Source organism: Citrus clementina, unplaced genomic scaffold (assembly GCF_000493195.1).
Source record: "Citrus clementina cultivar Clemenules unplaced genomic scaffold, Citrus_clementina_v1.0 scaffold_9, whole genome shotgun sequence".
In the NCBI taxonomy this organism is placed as follows: domain Eukaryota; kingdom Viridiplantae; phylum Streptophyta; class Magnoliopsida; order Sapindales; family Rutaceae; genus Citrus; species Citrus x clementina.
In genome coordinates this window covers 26,713,038-26,735,698 of record NW_006261964.1, presented here as the reverse complement: position 1 = coordinate 26,735,698, position 22,661 = coordinate 26,713,038, and the positions used below count along the sequence as shown (strand labels likewise).

General features: G+C 34.2%; 3 protein-coding genes and 1 pseudogene across 3 annotated transcripts; all 4 read left to right on the top strand.

Annotated features, from left to right (window-relative positions):
• Nucleotides 1-3,730: 3,730 nt before the first annotated feature.
• LOC18031876 lies at nucleotides 3,731-5,382 on the top strand (annotated as a pseudogene).
• Nucleotides 5,383-8,592: 3,210 nt separating this feature from the next.
• Nucleotides 8,593-16,337, top strand: LOC18032006 (hexose carrier protein HEX6). Its single transcript, XM_006421531.2, has 3 exons — nucleotides 8,593-8,814; nucleotides 14,830-15,152; nucleotides 15,232-16,337. Exons 1-3 carry the CDS (start codon nucleotides 8,679-8,681, stop codon nucleotides 16,309-16,311), a joined length of 1,539 nt encoding a protein of 512 aa, XP_006421594.2. The 5' UTR covers nucleotides 8,593-8,678; the 3' UTR covers nucleotides 16,312-16,337.
• Nucleotides 16,338-18,649: 2,312 nt separating this feature from the next.
• LOC18031790 (hexose carrier protein HEX6) lies at nucleotides 18,650-20,424 on the top strand. Its single transcript, XM_006421530.1, has 3 exons — nucleotides 18,650-18,785; nucleotides 19,731-20,053; nucleotides 20,125-20,424. Exons 1-3 carry the CDS (start codon nucleotides 18,650-18,652, stop codon nucleotides 20,422-20,424), a joined length of 759 nt encoding a protein of 252 aa, XP_006421593.1.
• A 547-nt stretch (nucleotides 20,425-20,971) lies between these two features.
• LOC112100117 lies at nucleotides 20,972-22,321 on the top strand. The gene has a single exon (XM_024188317.1). The coding sequence runs from the start codon at nucleotides 20,972-20,974 to the stop codon at nucleotides 22,319-22,321; it is 1,350 nt and encodes a 449-aa protein (XP_024044085.1).
• The last annotated feature ends 340 nt before the right edge of the window (nucleotides 22,322-22,661 follow it).

The following is a 22,661-nucleotide window of genomic DNA, read 5'->3' as shown; positions in this document are numbered from 1 at the left end:
AAAAGGTCAAGCTAGGAGAGGAGGATATGCAAGAGGTGTCCAGGGCAATTATAATAGTCATTCAGGTGGTAGAAATGGCATGTTTAATGGTAGAAAAATGTTTTTAAACTCTCATCCAAGAGGTTTTTCTGCTGGAACTGGTCATTTTGGTAATCATGGAAGAAATCAAATGATGATGGGAAGTAACAGATTTGGTTCTTTAGGAAGTGGCTCATTTGGAAGTACTGGTTTTTCTGGTACTGGTAATTTGCCTTCTTTTGAATCACAAGCATCCAACAGTGATGATTCCTTGAATACATGTCAGATTTGTTTCAAGGCAGGGCATACAGCTGCTGAATGTTGGCACAGATTTGAAGAAAATACACACCTCAGCCACCAAGACAATTTTAGAGAGGAAAATGTTCAAAATCTACTTACATAACTAACTATGAACCTGCTTACATGCCTTACTATTCAACAAATGATGATCCATGGCCTGCCAATAGTACTGGATTACAAATGTTACATTCTAGACATTCTTATGTATCTGACTATTCTGGTATACCCTGAGCTGGAGCTGCTTTTGCTGCACATTGTGAAGGACCTGCAGATGAAGGCTGGTACGTGGACAGTGGTGCTACTCATCATCTGACCAACAGCATGGGAAATCTAAATATCAGAGATGAGTTTAGTGGTAATGATAATCCTTCATTATTGGTAATGGTGAAGGATTATCAATAACTCATATTGGTGATTCCTATTTTTCATTCAAAGGCTCAAAATCTCAACCTGCAGATACACACATTGCACTTAAAGATATTTTGCTTGTTCCCTCTATCACAAAGAACCTAATAAGCATTTCCAAACTTACCACTGACAATAACATTTCTGTTGAATTTCTTGGATCATTTTGTGTTGTGAAGGATTTGCTGAAGGGACAAGTTCTAATGCAAGGCATTGTTGAAAAAGGATTGTATAAACTGCTGGTCAAACTTGTGTCTTCCACCAAGAATTATGAGTCATCATCTTTTCTGTCTCATAGTCAAGCCAATAAACCTCTGTCAATGTTATCATTCTGTCATCTTGCTTCTCATATGTCATTTGTAGAGTTCATAAATAATCCAAACATTTGTTTACAGAATGGTATTGATGTATGTTCTGATAAGCCCAATAAAATAGCTCTTTTACACAGAAGATTTGGTCATCCGAATTCTCAAAGTTTATTACATTTACTCAAACTTCATCATGCTGATAAGTTCTCTATGAATATGGTTAAACAAGCAACACAACATTTATGTGAAGTATGTCAGTTGGGTAAAATACACAAACTACATTTCGCTATTACAGAAATCAAAACCAAATCAGCACTTGAGCTTATACACACTGATCTTTGGGGTCCCTCACCAGTTTTTTCAAGAGAAGACTTTAGATATTATATTAGCTTTGTTGACGATTTCACTAGATATACTTGGATCTACCCATTGAAATTGAAATCAAAAGCTTTAGAAGTCTTTAAGCTGTACAAGTTGCAAGTTGAAAACTAGTTCCAAACAACCATTAAGATACTGCAATTTGACTGGGGAGGAGAATACAGATCATTCACTGAATTTTTAAATCAGTGTGGCATTTTATTTAGGCATTCTTGTCCACATACTCATCATTAGAATGGCTTGGTTGAGAAAAAGCACAGACAAGTGGTAGAATTGGGTCTTACATTGTTAGCTCAAGCCAAACTTCCTTTGAATTTTTGGTGGGATTCTTTCCATGCTTCAGTTCATCATATCAATAGGTTACCAACTTCAGCTCTTAAAATGTTAACACCATATGAAAAACTTTTCAAACATAAAACTGATTATAAGATGCTAAAATGTTTTGGTTGTTCTTGCTATCCATACTTGAGAGATTACAATAAGCATAAGTTTGATTATCACACAAGTAAATACATATTCATTGGTTATAGCCCTGCTCACAAAGGATATAAATGCCTGCATCATTCTGGTCGTATATACACAGCAAGGCATGTCATATTTGATGAAAATGCATTTTCTTTCTCTTCAGATCCTAATTTCAATCCTGAAAGCAAAACACAACCAATATCCAGCTATACTTTGTCTCTTCATCAAGTTTTTCATTTGTCCACTCTTCCTATTGTGTCAAATCCTTGTGATAGCAGTTTTGAATCCTGTCCTCCAGTATGTTCCAACAGCACAGAACTGTTTCCACCAGCAGATCACTTCCAAGCAAATGAGGCTACACAACTTCAAACACCAAATCTTAATCCTGCTCTTGAATCTATTCATGATCAAAACTCACTAAACACTTCTGATCTTACTCCAATTCTATTACCATCTCAACCTCAAATAACCTCAAACAGTATTCAACCTTTACAAAACAATCATCCCATGATCACAAGAGGAAAAACAGGTATTTTTAAGCCAAAAATGTATACTGCAGTGTTAGTTCACAAAGAGCCAAATTCAGTTGATGAAGCCTTACAAGATACAAACTGGTTTACAGCTATGGAAAGTGAATATGATGCACTAATAATAAATGGTACTTGGTCTTTAGTACCAAAGACAGAAAATCAAAAAATTATTTGGAATAAGTGGGTGTACGGGATAAAATATAGTATTAATGGCAGTATAGCTAAGTATAAGGCTCGGTTGGTGGCAAAAGGGTTTCAACAAATTGAGGGTGTGAATTATTTTGAGACCTTTAGTCCAGTGGTGAAGCCAGCAACAGTTAGAGTAGTTCTTAGTCTTGCAGTGATGAATCAATGGATAGTTAGAAAAGTGGATGTCAACAATGCATTCTTAAATGGCGAATTGTCAGAAGAGGTTTTTATGCAACAACCTGAAGGCTTTGTTGATAAAAGTAAACCTAACTATGTTTGGAAATTACACAAAGCATTATTTGGTCTTCAGCAAGCACCTAGAGCTTGGTTTGAAAAGCTCAGAGGATGTCTTCTGCAATGGGGTTTCAGAAATTCCAAATCTGATTCTTCTTTATTCTTAAGAAGAACTAAATTATCACTCATTATGGTGTTGATATATGTTGATGATATACTAGTTACATGACCTAACAATGGAGAATTGGACAACTTTATTCGACAGTTCAGTTCTGTTTTTGCATTGAAATACTTAGGAAAATTGTCTTATTTCCTTGGTATAGAAGTACTGTATGATCAGGACTGCATTTATTTGTCTCAGAAGAAGTATATTAGAGATTTGCTTGCTAAAGTGGATATGCTTGATTGTAAAGGAGTGATAACACCAATGTGCAGTGGCAAGGACTCAAAGTTGTAGAAGATAGTTAAAGGAGAATTGGTTACTACATTGAAGATGCTACTCATTATAGAAGCATTGTAGGTGGTCTCCAATACCTGATCTTGACAAGACCAGAAATTGCTTATTTTGTTCATAAGCTGAGTCAATATGTGTCTGCACCAACTCTACAACATCTTATGGCCTGCAAAAGGGTTCTTAAATATCTAAAGGAGACACAGGATTATGGCTTAAAGTTTGTTAAGGATGGTGATCTGAAAATTACTTCATTTACTGTTGCAGATTGGGGAAGTGACTTGGATGATAGAAAATCAATTGGAGCTTATTGTGTGTATCTTGGAAATAATCTGATCTCATAGTCTTCAAAGAAACAAACAGTAGTCACTAAGTCTTCAGCTGAGAGTGAATATAGAGCACTAGCTTCAGCTGCTTCAGAAATAGCCTGGTTAAAATCCTTGTTTCTGGAAATGGGAGTATACTGTGTAAAGAGACCAACAATATGGTGGGATAACATGAGTGCAATAGAACTAGCAAAGAATCATGTGTTCCACTCAAGAACTAAACACATTGAGATTGATGTTCATTTTATTCGAGATAAAGTGTTAGCTGGTGACCTCAAAATATGTTATGTCCCAAGTGAAGATCAGATTGCAAATATCCTAACCAAGCGCTTATCTTCTCCTCAATTTAACTACTTAAGGGACAAACTCAATGTCTTTCCATGTCCTTTGAGTTTGAGGGGGGCTGTGAAGATAGCTCATTATGTAGAAGTGAAGAAGAAGAATCAACTTGGTGTTAAGCCTCGTATCAAGAATGTCAAGTTACCAGCTGTCATTAGTACCACGTCATAAGATCCAAGTCAGCAGCAGTTAACAGCCTAACTAACTTCATAATGCATACTCTGTATTTGGGTTATGTGTGAGTTGAGTGAGATTTCGTTTTAATAATTAGTTAGTGAGCAATCAATTAGAGTATGTAAAGCATGTATAAATGGCTACATATTCCAAATTGTTGTTATGTACAAAATATCAGTTCATTAATGAAATAAAAAAATTTCCTCTGTTTTCTCAGTTGCCAAACGGCAACACTTTATCAATTTTACAATTTCTTCAGTTTAATCGTTTCTAATAACATTTTGCAGTCTTTGAGTCTTGACTAAGCTTTTATGTACGGTTAGTAAGAGCCGATTTAAATTTTCACACGAAACTTAAAAATTTATTTGTGTATATTTATGTTAAGGTGGAGTGACATCAATGGAGCCATTTTTGAAGAAATTCTTCCCAAGAGTGTACAGAAAAATGAAAGAAGACACCAACATTAGCAATTACTGCAATTTTGACAGCCAACTATTGACCACCTTCACGTCCTCTCTATACATTGCTGGCCTTATTGCTTCCTTATTTGCCTCCTCTGTCACCAGAGCCTTCGGCCGCAAGGCATCAATTCTTGTCGGCGGCACAGCTTTTCTTGCTGGTTCAGCCCTCGGAGGCGCTGCATTTAACATCTACATGCTGATATTTGGGCGTGTGTTGCTTGGTGTTGGCATTGGTTTTGCAAACCAAGTAAGTGTTTGGTTATTTTATTTCTTCCAAACATTTGATTTGCTCAACAATTTTCAATTGGTTTTTATTTGTTGGTTGCAGTCAGTGCCACTATATCTCTCAGAAATGGCACCACCAAAAAACAGAGGAGCATTCAACATTGGCTTCCAAGTAAGTGTTGGCATTGGTGTCCTATCCGATAATCTTCTCAATTACGGCACCGAAAAGATCAATGGCGGCTGGGGCTGGAGAATCTCCCTGGCAATGGCTGCTGCTCCTGCTTCAATACTAACAATAGGTGCACTTTTCCTGCCAGAAACACCCAACACATAATCCAGCCCAGCAATGACCACCAAAAGGCTGAAAGGATGCTGCATCGTGTGCGTGGCACAGCTGATGTTCAAGCAGAACTCGATGATCTCATCAGAGCAAGCTCTATTTCAAAAACCAGCAACCACCCATTTAAGAAAATCATTGAAAGAAAATACAGGCCTCAGTTCGTAATGGCAATACCGATACCATTTTTCTAACAGGTGACAGGAATCAATGTCATTTCATTCTCTGCTCCCGTACTTTAAGGCCGGGATTTTCTTCTTCTTTGGAGGATGTGTTGCATTTATGACGACATTTGTGCACTTCTTTTTACCAGAGACTAAAAATTTGCCAATTGAGCAGATGGATAAACTGTGGGGAGAGCATTGGTTTTGGAGGAGAATAGTTTGGGAAGTAGTGGAAGACAGTAAGATACAAGAAGCACTATAATACTTGTAATGGATCCCAGGAAACAATAAACTCGTCAGTTTTTCCAAAAGCTGGCTAGCTGCTTTTTCTTCTTGCTCTGATAGTGAAGCCAAATAAAACTCCAAGCTCTGATATTAATTCTTCAAAATATGTGTAACAACCCCACATGCTACCGTAATAATATTTTATTTCGGATCATAATGTTCCATGTTGATCATATGGTGATGCTGATATTATTGTCTACGCCTACATAATTCAAGAGAGAGAGATTGTAAAGCCTAAAATTTGTTTCATTTTTTTATGTATGTATTTTATAATAGAGTATTTTATATTTATTATATGTAAGTAAATGATTAATGTTTGTTAAGTGGAGAAATTGGTGGAGTGGAGTACTGATATTGAATGATTAATGTTTGTAAAGTGGAGAAATTGGTGGAGTAGAGTAATGATGTTAAATGATTGATGTTTGTTAAGTGGAGAAATTGGTGGAGTAGAGTAATGATGTTGAATGATTAATGTTTGGTAAGTGGAGAAATTAGGATTGGGTAATTATGCTAAATGATTAAGTTTGGTTGTATTTTTATTTTCTTTGTGTGGCTTGCGGGTGTGCCTTGATGTTGCATCTCATTTGCATTTAAAATTTTTTTCAAGAAGTGTTTGAGCAAAAGCTTTAAGTTTCAAAGGTGTAGTCTGGAGTGAAATTCTTCTTAGAGAGGTAAGTATTTATAATCTTTTAGATTTATAAATTTATGTGTGATTATAGGTTATTAATTGAATGGTTTTGTGTACATTATCCTAAAAACTGTGAACAGTGCAGATTCAATGTTATATAGTTGCTGTTTTCGTTAAACTTCATGCATAAAACTTCATAGGTTATTAAACTAGACATCTTTATCCTTCTATCCATATGTTTATTATCCAAAAAATCATTGCATATTAATTGTTTTGATTTTTCAAAGTTGGAATACTAGTACTGGAAATTTTCAATTTTCAGCAGCAATCCTCAATTCTATAATTTATTTTGTAATCCAAATAGCTTCCGAAAATTTCTGGAAAATTTTATTACTATATATCTACATGTCTAGTTTTTTTGTATATAATTTCTTAATTTTTGGATTTATATGAAAATCATTAAAAATCATAGAGCTGGGCTGATGCAATCTTGGAAACTGCTTTCCAGAATTTCAAGGGGGCGATATTGAAGCTAATTTTAATTAATTTTTCATTAGAAAATGCTTTACAAATTTTAATTCTGATTCCATATTGTCTCCTCTGATGATCAAAACTTGAATCACTATTTTTGAACACATATAACTAAAAATAAGAATTTTTGAATCAACAGTCCTCTGTTTATTTTGTCACTGGACAGTTTTAATGTTTTTGTGGAAAATTAGTTTTTCGAAAATGTTTATGAACCCTAATTAATTTTGTTAACATTTATATTGAATGCCAACGTGTTACAGTAACTTTTAATAATTGTGATTTTCCTACAATAGTAATAGCTCATTAGAAATCAGCTCCTATAAGATGGTCAAGAGTAGTATGGGGAATTGATTTGTTTAGGTTAAAGTTAATGGTTTAAGGATGTTGCGTATCTTATGAAGGTCAGATTTGAATATGATATTGATAAGAATCTCATCTTGAAAATTGTAGGCCAAGAGTGAGCTCGTGTATTTGGGGTTTTTATTGGCTTCGGATCTAGGTAGATTCATGCATAACGTTTATTATATAAATGTACAAAATTATGTATGAAAAGAATAATGTTGTTCATAAGGATTGGCAAATTTATAGTTTTAAACTATTTTATTTTTATAGTTTATAATAATGATATACTTTTTGGTTTAAAGTTTATTTAAAATGTTTTCTTAAATTGTTTTTTTTTTAAAACTGGCTTTAAAATACTTGTGTTCCATAAATTATTTTTCCTTAAAATAATTTGTAAAACTTTGCCAATTAAATGTCTTATAAGAGATTTTGTTGATCGATTATTGAACGATTGATATTGAAAGATTGAAAATTATTTTAAGGTTTTAACTCATTGTCCGTAGTTTCCGTTATTGATATGACTGAACAGTTAACTGTATTGTGCGCACATATTGACGATTATTGCGAGGTAAAGTACCCTGATTGAACTACCGGCTGGATCACCAGGAGTACAAGTGACACTATGAGGCATGAGCAAAATTATTTTAAAAAACTGGCTTTAAAATACTTGTGTTCCATAAATTATTTTTCCTTAAAATAATTTGTAAAACTTTGCCAATTAAATGTCTTATAAGAGATTTTGTTGATCGATTATTGAACGATTGATATTGAAAGATTGAAAATTATTTTAAGGTTTTAACTCATTGTCTGTAGTTTCCGTTATTGATATGACTAAACAGTTAACTGTATTGTGCGCACCTATTGACGATTATTGCGAGGTAAAGTACCCTGATTGAACTACCGGCTGGATTACCAGGAGTACAAGTGACACTATGAGGCATGAGCAAAATTGAACAAATAAAAGATTTTATTAATAAATGATTATTTATTGAAAATGGTCATTATGTTATGACATAATTGATTTTAAATTTTACCGTACATATGTATTAGAATATAAAATGATTATTGATTTCAAATTCATGGCACTTAATAATAATTAATATGTACTTCATTACTATTAGTAACCTTATGCATGAATTTACTTATTGAGTTGACGGCTCATCCCTCGTCTCCGACATTTTGTAGAGTGATGTTAGAGATGTGGACTTTTTGAGTTTTAGAGAAGAAGATTTGTTGGCAGAAAGCTTTGGGCATTTTCGTGATGGATAAATTGTTGCTATTTTGGTTATTATTTTAGAACTGAATTTGGTATTGGACGATTATTGTTATATTTATTGTTTTAGAGACTATGTTTCGACCTTGGACATTATTGATTTTCTTTTGGGAATATTAATAAGAATTAATTGTTCAGAGATTGCATTCCAAAATTCTTTTAGAATTCTTAGGAAATTTGAGGTGTTACAGAGATCCTTTTACTTAATTAAGCCTTCACTATCTGCAAAATTTTGAACACACTACTCTGTCTTCTCGTGTCGTCTTTCTCTTGCTGTGAGTGCTGATCAGTTTTGAAGATTAAGCAGCAGCAGATATGGCGGTGGGCTTAGCATTTACTAGTGAAGGTGGTGGGCAATATTACAGTGGGAAGATGACTCCATTTGTTGTACTGTCATGTATTGTTGCTGCCACTGGTGGTCTTATTTTCGGCTATGATCTTGGAATTTCAGGTTTGTTTTCGCACATATGTATCTCCTTATGATATTTATACAATTCAATTGGCTTGATCAATCTCGTTCCTCAAATTTGCTTGATTCTGTTCAATTCTCTCTCCTATCAATGATCTCGGATTAAGCTATAGCTAGCGGACTTTCTTGGGCTCTCTATAGCACTCTTGTTGTCTAACAGCGGCTATAAAATGGCTGGCAAATATTCATAACCATAGTTTGAGAAGTTCAAGTGATTCTACCATACAATTTATGTTATCCCTAATATTTTTGTCCAAATTATTGTTTAAAGTCATGTTTACAAAAAATAAAAAATAAAAAAATAACTTCCATTTCACAGCAGTTTTGACATAAAAATCATACCACCACAATTCCAGATAGAGCCTTAGTTGTTAACTTATTATTGTTTTACTTTAGTTACAATTAAAAGTAGGGAAATTGTCAGTTTTCTTTCTACTAAAGTCAATATATACCACTTATCCATTTTATTATTTTCATTTAGTCAATAACTCTTAGTAATGTAAATTATAACATTGCCCTTATTTTTAAATATACTTTTATTCATATTTATTATAAATTAACCAAATTATATAAATTAAAATTAAAATAAAATAATTTATGCAGTAAAAAAATGAACTATATGTTTTGGAGTGAATAAATGTAACGCCCATTTTGTTTGTTTCCTCTTTTACTCTCATTAAGTTGGGTAGGATAGTTATTATTGGGTGTTTGTGTGAGAAAAACTTATCAATTTGTTTTAAGAAGTTACGTATGTTATTAGCTTTAAAAAAAAAGAATTTTCTTAAAACTCACATTTTCTTGCTTTTAATTTTTTAAAAGTATTTATTAATTACCAAAAGTATTTAAGAGGAAGCCGTCTTTTATTTTCTACACCATTACAAACCCTAGAAAAAAAAAGAACAAAAAAGAAACATAAGTCTTTGGATAAGGAAAAGAAAGTTTTAAAACTTTTTTCTTGGTGTTTGCCTTAAGGTATTAAGTATTTCTTTGACTTATATGATTTATTTTTATTAATTGTTTGCCTTTAATTACTTGTAGTATGATTTGGGTAATATATGTGTGTTTGTAATGCTGTGATGATATGAACAGTCTGTATTCTTTGCTTGAAATAGTTTTCTTTATTTAGAATCACATGAATAAGTTTACAAATCATGAAACTATACATCCTAAGCTTTCCATTGATTGGTTTTGTGTTGAAATCCTTTGAGTATGCAAATTGTTATGATTTTTCGAATTTGGGTTACTGGTGCTGGAAAATTCCGATTTTCAGTGGCAGTTCTCAATTCTAGAAAATTTTCCGTAAGATTACGCATCTTTAAAAATTATGGCGATTTTTTTATCAACAGATCTATGTCTCATATGATTGGATTTTTAATTTCATAATTTTATTCGTGATAGTTAAATTATTAAAAATCATAACATGCAGCTGCTGCAGATCTGGAAACTGTTTTCCAAAATTGTAGAAGCTGAAACATGTAACAATTTGGGCTCATTTATGAACATTATATGCCATGATTAGATTTTATAATGAAACTAGAAAATATAACCGCGTTTCGCGCTGCTTTGAAAATATCAAATTAAAAATTAAAAATTTGATAAAATCTAAATTTCCTGACAAAACGTACTGATCTCTTCTCAAAAGGAAGATTAAACAAGTTAATTTTGTATGTTTATTTCAATAATAATAAATATCGCACATAATAATAATAATAATAATTGACACCTGGCGACACTGAGGCTCATGAGCATTCCAAAAAATATAAGTTTTAATTGCATCGAGCCCTCCATCCTTTGCCTTCTGTATAAGATCTGGCCACATTTGCACAAATACAATGCATATAGAAATAAATCATATCAAAATTTGCATATTTAAAGAATAACAATGCTATTTGATGCAAAAATATTGCCATATTTTTTCCTAAACATGAAAGCGCACCGTTTTGAATGTGGGGTCATGTTTGGCTTGTTAGGAACAAAAAAATTTAAGATAATGTTTTCACAACAAAGTAGCATTTTTTTTTTTGGTTAAAAGAAGAAGAAAATGTGAAACTGCAAGTGATTTGAGAAATTGTAAATTAATTATTTGCATGCAGTACTTGTGAAGTGCTGCGAGGATATAGTGAATTGCACCGGAGAAGATAACTCATCGTTCTCCATTAATTATAATGGCAGTTGCATCATAATCGACTTGTGTTGCTGATGATAACAAGCAATTGAAACTTAAATTTAGAATAAGAAGAATTAGGCCCTAGTGGCATTGTTGAAGGAAGATGAAAGAATCTCTCTTAATTAATTAATGTATTTTAAGCCACTAAAGTTTAATTACTAGCATAATAAAATTTGAAGAAGTCAAAAGGCACTAAATAAAAAGGTTGCATAATTAAATATGAGATTATGACATTAAAATTAGGCCCTAGTGGCATTGTTGAGGGAAGATAAAAGAACCTCTCTTCTTACGTTAATTAATTGATGTATTTTAAGCTACTAAAGTTTAATTGCTAGCATAATAAAATAAATGAATGTTTCAAAAGACTTATAATTAATTATTATTAATGGTTACATATTGTTGGATTTAAATAGAAAGATGAAGAGACATTAAAATTATTAAAATTAAACTTAGGCCCTAGTGGCATTATTGAGGGAAGATGAAAGAACCTCTTTTCCTATGTCAATTAATTGATGTATTTTAAGTCACTAAAGTTTAATTGCTAGCATAATAAAATAAATGAATGTTTCAAAAGACTTATAATTAATTATTATTAATGGTTACATATTATTGGATTTAAATAGAAAGAGGAAGAGACATGTACAAAGAATATCCACCAATATTTTAGATATTTTAAATAATAGAGAATATAAAAAGATAAGGAATGGTGATGCCACATCACCTCTTGTAGTCCCAGCTTTATATATATATCAATCTTTCCTTTGTCGTTAAAATATGGAACCACGATCTTTGGGCATGTAAAATAAAAGATATGAAGTTTTGAACTTATGTCTTCAAATCTGAAATTTTCTGGACAGGTTAGATGTTCTCGGAAATAAAATGCTTTTATAATAGTTTTAGGCGTCCAAATATCATGAATTTTAATTATATGCTTTTTGAATGTGTTTAATGTAATTAGAAAAAGAAACAGATTATTTCGAGTACTAGAGAATATTTTATGAAATTCTGAAGTGGTTAAGGTTTGTTTTGGTCAATGCTGGATAGTTTGTTATTTTGGTGAAATATCAATATTCTGACTTGATTTTCACTTGTGCTGATTTTTGTGAAATTTTGTATGCAATGCTATGCATGTTCATAGTGCCTCTGTAAATTTTTATGGTTTTCTGACATGTGTATAGGTTATTAAAAATCAGCATGTGCATGATACTCATGTTATGTCTAGGATATATATATAATTATTGAGCTAGTATAAGTGCCTATGATTTAAAGATGATTGGGATTACGTTTAAAGTTAGAGATAATATTGATAAGGATATTTTAATGATGATTATAGGATGTGGGTGAGCTTGTTGGTTTGTTCTTGAGGTATTGAGTTGATTGTTGCGGATCGAGGTAAGTAGATTCATGCATGATGTGCTTTATAATAAATGCAATTTATGTTATAAGAATTATGTTTAAATGAAAATTTTTACAAAACTGATTTCTAAAATATTTAAATGATTTTTTTTAAAAAAATAAAAACACTTTTAAATGAATTTATAAAAATGTATTTTAAAATGATTTTTTTTAATAAACTAGTTTTCTTAAACAAAATGTTTTCTTAAAGAATTTTCTAAAAGAATTAAATGATCAAAGAAAGATTAAATATTTTAGTAGACTTTAAATGCTATTTATGAAAGGATGTAAGGTGGATTCAAAAATAGTTTTGGCTCATAGTCCATAGTAATGTATATGATGCTAATGTTATAATGTTAATGTTATGATGTTATGTAATGCTACGGCCAGCTTGCTGGTATGCTGATGATCTTGTGCTCAATGATGTTATGAATAATTAGGGGTATAGTACCCTGAACGAGGAACAATGCTTGGTATAGTACCCTGAATGATGAATTTTGAATGATGGTGACTACGAGGCATGAGCTACCAAATGTTTATGTTTTAATATTTTTATGAATGTTTTAATGCTTTTACATGAATCCATCCTTATGATAATTGAAGATGTTATTATAAGATGTTATAAAATGTTTAAAGGTATAATGACAAAGGTTTTCAAATATTATGCAAGGATTTGCTTATCGAGTTAATGGCTCACCTCTCGTCTCCAATATTTTACAGATTGATTAGAGATGTGGCTTGGGAACTTAGATAGAGATTTTTTTTTTTAGTGGATCTTTGGAGTTGCTTTAAATATTAAATTTGGCTAGACTTTTTTATTTTGGATTAGAGACTTTTCTTTGGAGACTTTATTTCAAATGTTTTATGTAAGGATTCAGTTAGAGTATGAATAATGATTGTTTATCGTGAGGTTTATTAATAAAAATAAACGATGTGAGGTTTCATTTCAATTTTACCCTTGTGCTTTCATGGGTAAATTTTTGGGGTGTTACAATAAAAAAAATTAAAAATAACATAGTTTTCTTATACTTTTTGTTAGTTTTAACATTTTTCTAATAATAAATATACATTTTATGTTCCCAAGATTAATTATCAAGAAAATAAACCATTTACCCTTCTTTTCCTTTAAATTTTATGTGTCAGAGGAGCTTTCAGATATTAAGAATATAATAAAAAATAAACGGTATATATTGATTTTAGTAGAGAGAAAACTAACAACCTTCCTCCAAAGTACGTAAATGTTTTTTTCAAGGGAAATTATCTATCGACCACCTGTTTTTTTGAGCTTTTTCAAAAATACACAATTCTTTTATTCTTTTTTGGCTAGAATCCACCCGAAGTTACATTTCTTTTCACTTGTCCACTTCCGTTTGGAGACCGTTAAGAAAACTAACGGAATATTGTGTAAATGACTTTTTTATCCTCAAATGTAAAAGATAAATTATCCATCGACCACCTTTTTTCGTATTTTTTCAAAAATACAGAATTCTTAATTTTTTTTTTTTGACTGAACTCCACTTGAAGTTATATTGTTTTGCATCTATCCACCACTGTGTCGTTGTGAAATGATAATTTTACCCTTATGATGTCAGCAAAGTTCTAATGGTATTATAACGAGAGTGGACCAATAAAAAAAATGTTAATTTCAAGTGGAGCGCTGCAAAAAAAAAATATATAGTGTATTTTAAAAAAACAGTGAAAAAACAGGTGGTCGGTGGATAATTTTCCTTTTTTTAAACTCCTTTAATTTTCTAAGTAAAATTTTAAGTAAATCATAGCAATTCAAAAGTGCTTTAAATTCAACATGTATCTTTTAAGACATAGTAAAATGATGTACATTTTCTTAGTAGTATAGACAAATTAATGCAAAATTTCAACTAGGAATCAATAATTAGTTACAAAATGACCAAAAAAAAAATCCTAAACTCCAATGTAATTTGTGTATGTATGGTAGAAGAGTTGGTGAATTTTTTCACAACAACTTGACGTCTCATTTTATAAATGCCTAAATGGCGTTCTCAGCGGAGTTTCATTGCTATATTTCTTGATATATTTTTACATACTGTAGCAGTAAACGAATCCTTTGGCATCACAAAGCTTGCTTGGCATGGTATTGACGGCTTTGAAAATGATTGCAAGGATCATTATTAATAGATTTCCAACTATTTGCTTTTGACAGATTTCAAGGCTTACTTCTTCAGTAGTCCTGAGACGAAGGGAAAAATACAAAAACGTGAAACAAGTAGTTGCATGTCCGTTTCTTATAAATAGGATCACGTAAACTTGAAAACATCAAACTACTTGTGTTAATTAATTTTCATGAATATAAAGGAAAAAGACAAAAAAATAAAAAAAAGAAAAGGAATGAATAGGTATGAAAGAATCGTGCATTTGAGTAAAATTTTCTACGGAATTTAAAATATTGACTTGTGAAGGTGGAGTGACGTCGATGGAACCATTTCTGAAGAAATTCTTCCCAAAAGTGAACAGAAAGATGAGAGAAGACACCAAAGTTAGCGACTACTGCAAGTTTGACAGCCAACTATTAACCAGCCTCACCTCCTCTTTGTACATTACTGGCATTTTAGCTTCCTTAATTGCTTCCTCAGTCACCAGAGCCCTCGGCGGCAAAGTGTCAATATTGATTGGCGGCGTGGCATTTCTAGCTGGTTCAGCCCTCGGAGGTTCTGCATTTAACATTTACATGCTGATATTTGGACGTTTGTTGCTTGGAGTTGGCATTGATTTTGGAAACCAGGTAAGTGTTTGATAATCTTTTTATTTTTTCAAATGTTTGTTGAATAATTTTTCAGTTGGTTTTAATTAATACGTTGCAGTCAGTGCCACTATATCTCTCAGAAATGGCACCACCAAAATGCAGAGGAGCATTCAACATTGGCTTCCAAGTATGTGTTGCCACTGGAATTCTATCCGCTAATCTTCTCAATTACGGCACCCAAAAGATCAAGGGCGGTTGGGGCTGGAAAATCTCGCTGGCAATGGCTGCAGCCCCTGCTTCAATACTAACAATAGGTTCACTTTTCTTGCCAGAAACACCCAACAGCATAATCCAGCGCACCAATGACCACCAAAAGGCTGAAAAGATGCTGCAGCGTGTGCACGGCACAGCTGATGTTCAAGCAGAACTTGAAGATCTCATCAGAGCAAGCTCTGATTCAAAAAACATTAACCATCCATTTAAGAAAATCATACAAAGAAAATACAGACCTCAGCTAGTAATGGCAATACTGATACCATTTTTTCAACAAGTGACAGGAGTCAATATCATTTCATTCTATGCTCCTGTACTCTTTAGGACCATTAAGCTAAGCGAAAATACATCATTACTGATGTCTGCACTTGTCACTGGTGGTATAGGTACAGTTTCAGCAATCTTGCCAATGATTCTAGCAGATAAACTTGGCAGGAAAGTATTGTTTCTACTTGGGGGAATACAGATGCTTGTGTCACAAGTAATGATTGGATCAATCATGGCAGCTCAACTTGGTGATCACGGAGGATTCAGCATAGGCTATGCTTACTTAATTTTAGTTCTAATTTGTGTATACAAAGCTGGGTTTGGTTTTTCGTGGGGGCCATTGGGATGGTTGGTTCCAAGTGAAATTTTTCCATTGGAGATTAGATCAGCAGGGCAAAGCATTACTGTTGCAGTTGGTCTTTTGTTTACTTCCTTAGTTGCTCAAACATTTTTAGCCATGCTTTGCCATTTTAAGGCGGGGGTTTTCTTCTTCTTTGGAGGATGGCTGACAGTGATGACTACATTTGTGCACTTTTTTCTGCCTGAGACTAAAAATGTTCCAATTGAGCTGATGGATAAAGTTTGGAGAGAGCATTGGTTTTGGAGGAAATTTTTTGATGATGTTGGGGAAGAAAGTAAGATACAAGGAGCGGTATGATACAAATTTTAATCAAGGTTTGGAAGTACTTACAAGTGATTAGCTAAACTTTTAACAGTTGTGTATTTACTTCTAGGGTAGATACCCCTGAAGTACTTTCAGAGAAAATCAGAAGCGACTGTTACGCCAACAGGTACTATAATAGAGCTACTTGAAAACCGAGAATAAAACGAAGAAAATGCAGAAAGAAACTTCCTTTTGAGACATAACTATGATTACAGCTGTAGCAAATCTTGAGATCTTCCATAATTCAGTAGTGTTAAAGTTGTTATGGTATTATTGGTATTATCTCGGAATGCTTCCCTATAAATTACATGTGTCCTCTAGAGCTCTTCTTGAAGCCTTTATTTGATCCATCGTTGAGGACCCTTGAGCTGCCAATTTCAATCTGCATTCCCACAGACTTCTCAGTTCCCACCAATAATTATTCACTGTTTCAGCCATGATGCATTCTTAAAACGAATAACAATGGTTTCTCGAGAACACTTGTAAATAAAATCCCTTTTATAAAAATATCTTAATTTTATTAAAATATTATAAAAGAAAATAAATACTTATTTGAATAGCGGGCAGAGGGAGCATTGGTTTTGCGGGGCAGTGGACGACTTGAGTTATTAAACTTAGCTTAATATGGCAATTTTTTGCAGAGCAAACACCAGAGAAAAATGTTACCATTTCATTGATAATGCTTGGAAAATGAAATGGTGAATACAAAAGTTGTTTTTATATGCATACAAACTGGGCAAGCTGTAAGATAGGATCGGCTTACTAAATTCAGCCTCTGCTGGCACAAATCCAGCCATCAGTTATCATCTAGGATTCTCTCCTATGCATATGCTGATTGCTGAGGCTGCTCTGTGCAGTTGTTTGGCCATGTTGCTGTTGCCACGTCGTTTGCTGAACATGGTATGATAAGACATGATATTTATAAAGTAATTTTTCAATCGAGAAATCTTTTATTTTAGTAAAGTGACAAATAAATGAAAAGACAAGAAAAGCAAGGACTGCATATATAGTGTAGTAAAAATAATAATTTTATTAAACAGGCAGCAATTGATTTCTTCTTTGGAGCATGGGTGGCATTGATGACTACATTTGTGCACTTCTTTTTACCAGAGACTAAAAATTTGCCAATTGAGCTGATGGATAAAGTTTGGAGAGAGCATTGGTGTTAAGTAACAAAAAATACCGGCCAGGCATTTCCCATTCCATACCTGGGGACGAATCCCCCCAGTTGAATGATACGAGCAGATTCCTGATAGTATATCCTTTACGGAGCACATGCTGCCTAGAAACAAATACCGACCAGAAGTTCATACCGACCAGGTACTTGTCACTCAAAGAAAGAGGACACGATCTCACGAACACATGACAGTTTCGCCATGCCCCAAACTGCTGGGGAGAACATGACGCCCCATGTTTACCCACATTCCGTTGTTGAAAGGTCCATAATCACCCAAATATGATGGGCATGGAAAATACTTTGAGAAAGTGGGATGACAGCCTATAAAAGGCTGGGAAATTGATGAAAAAAGGACAGAAAAAATAGAAAGAGAGGGAAACTCTGCCAAATTGATACTAGGCATTACTACATAACAACCTTAAATACATTTTACTTTAAGAGCATCGCAGTGAGTGTGCGTAACCATAAATCATACAGTTTTCCCGTAAACTTCATATACTGACTTAAGCATCGGAGGGTTTACGCCGGAAAAACCACCGGCGTCTCTGATTTGTTTCTGTGAGCGCATGTTTGGAAAGAAGAGGAAGAGTGATTTGGCCCCCAAGAGCTCGAGCAATTGCCAAAGTTAGTGGAGTGCAGTCTCTTCGTCATTGTCAACACAGTCGTTGGTGATACAATCTGGTCGGGCCAGGGGTGACTAGATTTCAGCATCAACAATTGGTTTTGGAGTAGAATAGTTGGGGATGTGGTGGAAGACAGTAAGATACAAGAAGCACTATGATACTTGGAATGGATCCCAGAAAAAATAAACTCGTCACTTTTTCCAAAAGCTGGCTAGCTGCTCTTTCTTCTTGCTTTGATAGTGAAGCCAAATAAAACTCCAAGCTCTGATATTAATTCTTCAAAATATTTGTAACAACCCCACATGCAACTATAATAATATTTTATTTCGGATTATAGTGTTCCATGTTGATCATATGGTGATGCTGATATTATTGTCTACGCCTACATAATTCAAGAGAGAGAGAGAGAGATCCTCTTACTTAATTAAGCGTTCACTATCAGCAAAATTTTGAACACACTACTCTGTCTTCTCGTATCGTCTTTCTCTTGCTGTGAGTGCTGATCAGTTTTGAAGATTAAGCAGCGGCAGATATGGCGGTGGGCTTAGCATTTACTAGTGAAGGTGGTGGGCAAAATTACAATGGGAAGATGACTCCATTTGTTGTCCTGTCATGTATTGTTGCTGCCACTGGAGGTCTTATTTCCGGCTATGATCTTGGAATTTCAGGTTTGTTTCTGCACATTTGTATCTCCTTAATGATATATATACAATCAAATTGGCTTGATCAATCTCATTCCTCAAATTACCTTGATTCTGTTCTATTCTCTCACCGATCAATGATCTCGGATTAAGCTACAGCTAGCGGACTTTCTTAGGCTCTCTATAGCACTCTTGTTGTCTAACAGCAGCTATAAAATGGCTGGCAAATATTCATAACCATAGTTTGAGAAGTTCAAGTGATTCTACCATACAATTGTTTGATCAAATACCTATGTTATCCCTAATATTTTTGTCCAAATTATTGTTTAAATTCATGTTTACAAATATATATATATATCTATTTCACAGCAGTTTTGACTTAGAAATTTTCTCTACTAATCTTTCCTAGTGAAATTCTTAGTGGTATAGACAAAATTAATGCAAATTTTCCACTACTAATCAATAATTAGTTACAAAATGACCACACAAAAAAAAATCCTAAACTCCAATGTAATTTGTGTATGGATGGTAGAAGAGTTGGTGAATTTTTTCATAACGGCGTTCTCAGCAGAGTTCTATTGCTCTATTTCTTGATATGTTTTTACATACTGTAGGAGTCAACGAATCCCTTGGTATCACAAAGCTTGCTTGGCATGATATTGACGGATTTGAAAATGATTGCAAGGATAATTATTAATAGATTTCCAACTATTTGCTTTTGACAGATTTCAAGGTTTACTTTTTCAGTAGTCCTGAGACGAAGGGAAAAATACAAAAACGTGCAACAAGTAGTTGCATGTCCGTTTCTTATAAAAAGGATCACGTAAACTTGAAAACATCAACCTACTTGTTTAATTAATTTTGGTGAATACAAAGGAAAAAGACAAAAAAAGAAAAAGGAATGGATAGGTATGAAAGAATCGTGCATTTGAGTAAAATTTTCTACCGAATTTAAAATATTGACTTGTGAAGGTGGAGTGACATCGATGGAACCATTTCTGAAGAAATTCTTCCCAGAAGTGTACAAAAACATGAGAGAAGACACCAATGTTAGCAACTACTGCAAGTTTAACAGCCAACTATTAACCACCTTCACCTCCTCTTCATTCATTGCTGGCCTTATTGCTTCCTTATTCGCTTCCAAAGTCACGAGAGCCCTCGGCCGCAAGGCATCAATCCTGGTCGGTGGCGTGGCGTTTCTAGCCGGCTCAGCCCTCGGCGGTGCTGCATTTAACGTGTACATGTTGATACTTGGGCGCGTGTTGCTTGGAGTTGGCATTGGTTTTTCTAACCAAGTAAGTGTTTCATAAATTTTCTCCAGATGTTTGAGCATTCTCGTTTTAAGTTCAATTTGTGTTGGCTGCAGTCAGTGCCACTGTATCTCTCAGAAATGGCACCACCAAAACACAGAGGAGCATTCAACATTGGCTTCCAAGTATGTACTGCCATTGGAGTTCTAGGAGCTAATCTTCTTAACTACGGTACCCAAAAGATCAAGGGCGGCTGGGGCTGGAGAATCTCCCTTTCAATGGCTGCAGCCCCTGCTTCAATACTAACACTGGGTGCTCTTATCCTGCCAGACACACCCAACAGCATAATCCAGCGTAGCAATGGCCACGAAAAGGCTAAAAAGATGCTGCAACGTGATTTTCTTCTAACTGATTAACAAACATAGAGTACTCAATATAATTAACAATAATTATTTAAAAGAGTATAGTATGAAACGCCATAACTGATTTGTACAAGGCATCAATCCTGGTCGGTGGCGTGGCGTTTCATAACTGATTTTCTTCATAACTGATTGCTTTATAATATAATTAACAATAATTATTTAAAAGAGTATAGTATTACCAAACTGGTTATCACTAATAATTTTTTATTAATAAACAATTAGAAAGGTCCATTCACTCTTAAAAAAAAAAGTGATGATACAGTCACAAACTCTTGTATAAACTTATCTTGTACAAATTGATGTGGTATTAATTCATTGGTTGAATGAAAATATAAAATAATAGAAATAAATCATGTGGGCCAAGAGATATTTAATTCAACCAATGAATTAACGATACATCAGTTTGTACAAAATAAGTTTGTACAAAAGAAGTCTTGAGGATTTTTTCTTTGGCGAAAATATGGGCCCCGGTTTAAACATCAACGTAACTAGCAAACTTGCCCGCTAAGTGTTTGACAAAAGGTCCCACAGACTAACATCAATGGCGAACGTTCTTGTCTCTTTCCCCTCTCCCCCTCCTGCTTCTGGCTCCAAATCCTTTGCTCAATTTGTTGGTACAAGTTCCAGTCCATCTACATCCATGCTTCAATTGCCGAAACCTATTAAGCGGGGTGACTTGACTTGTATTAAAATTACAAAATCCATTTACCAGCAGCAATTGCGGAGATGTCGCACAAATTTAATTGGCCGTTTGCTGCTACATCCAGGATCCACACCCCTCAAAACTCATGAGCTCTGTCACTTACTTCAAGTTGTGTGGAAGACTGAATCTACTTGGACTTTGGTCCCTTTGACCCGTGGCTATTTTGATGTACATTTTTCCAATAAAGCATACATGCAAATGGCTCGGAGTGGTGGTATTTGCTCCCTGCCTTTCGGTGTTTTTCGTCTTTATCAATGGAAAAAAGACTTTGATCCCTACGACCCTGCGTTACACACACATGCTCAAGTTTGGGTGCATCTATGTGGTTTGAGTCAAGAATATTCGGACCCAAGAACTCTTTTGGAAATTGCATGTGCTATAGGGGCTCCATTACAACTTGATAAACCAACCAAGGAAGGGACTTTTGGACATTTTGCCCAAGTCCTAGTTGACGTAGATCTCTTAGAAAACCCACCCCCACAGATATTGGTTGAATGCGAAGAGTATTCATTTGAGATAATTGTATATTATGAGAACCTTCCCTGTCAGTGTCCTGTTTGTAGTTTTCTTGGTCACAATGCCTCTAATTATCGCCGAAACCGCGAGACAGCCAATACCACCCACAAGCCTGCTAAAAACCCTTCAAAACGTGTTTTTCGCCCAATTACAAGCATAGAGGCCGTGCAAAATACATCTCCAGATGAGGTTGTTGAGAAAGCTACTAGTGGCAACGAGGCTTCCCCGCCACAATCTTATAATCCTGCAATTATGGTTCATAAGCCACCCTCACTAGTAGATACTTCACTTAGACAACTTGAGATTGATCCACTTACCTCAGAAACCTATCACCTCGAGGATGAGGACCTTTCACTGGATGACCCTCCTGAAGACGTTTCAATGAATAACCATCAGATGGCTGACCCCTCCTTTATGATCCACTCCACAAATCAGCTTGAGCCGCCCATTGAGCCGCCAATTACCACAGACCAAATGATCATGTCTCCTACAACAACATCTTTGTTATCTCAGGAAATCCAAACAATAGTTGATTTTACTAAAAATGCATCACCAGTTGATGAGGATGGTTTCCAAACAGTTCAGAAGCATAAAAAATGGAAAGCGCGTGCTCGCTCTTTTCCGTCTGAGCCATACTTCGCAAGAGGTAGTGGTCAGAATATGGAAAAATAAAGATCCTATTTTGGAACGTGAGAGGTGTGGCCAACCCTAGCACTCAATCAAAATTGGCTAACTTATGTTTTTCTCATAATCCTGATTTCCTTTGCATTTCTTAACCTATGGTTTCTTTGTCTTCGATTCCTTCTGCCTTCTAGAATTCTATTAGAATGAAATTTGTTTGCTCTAATGACAGAGGTGACTTAGCTCCAAATATGTGGGTTTTTAGTGCTACTCATCTTCCTTTGGGTGTTGTAGTTCATTGCTCAAAACAATTAATTTCTATGCAAGTTTGTCTCGACAATTCTCCTTGTACTTTATCTTTCGTGTATGCTGCCACAAATTACATTGACAG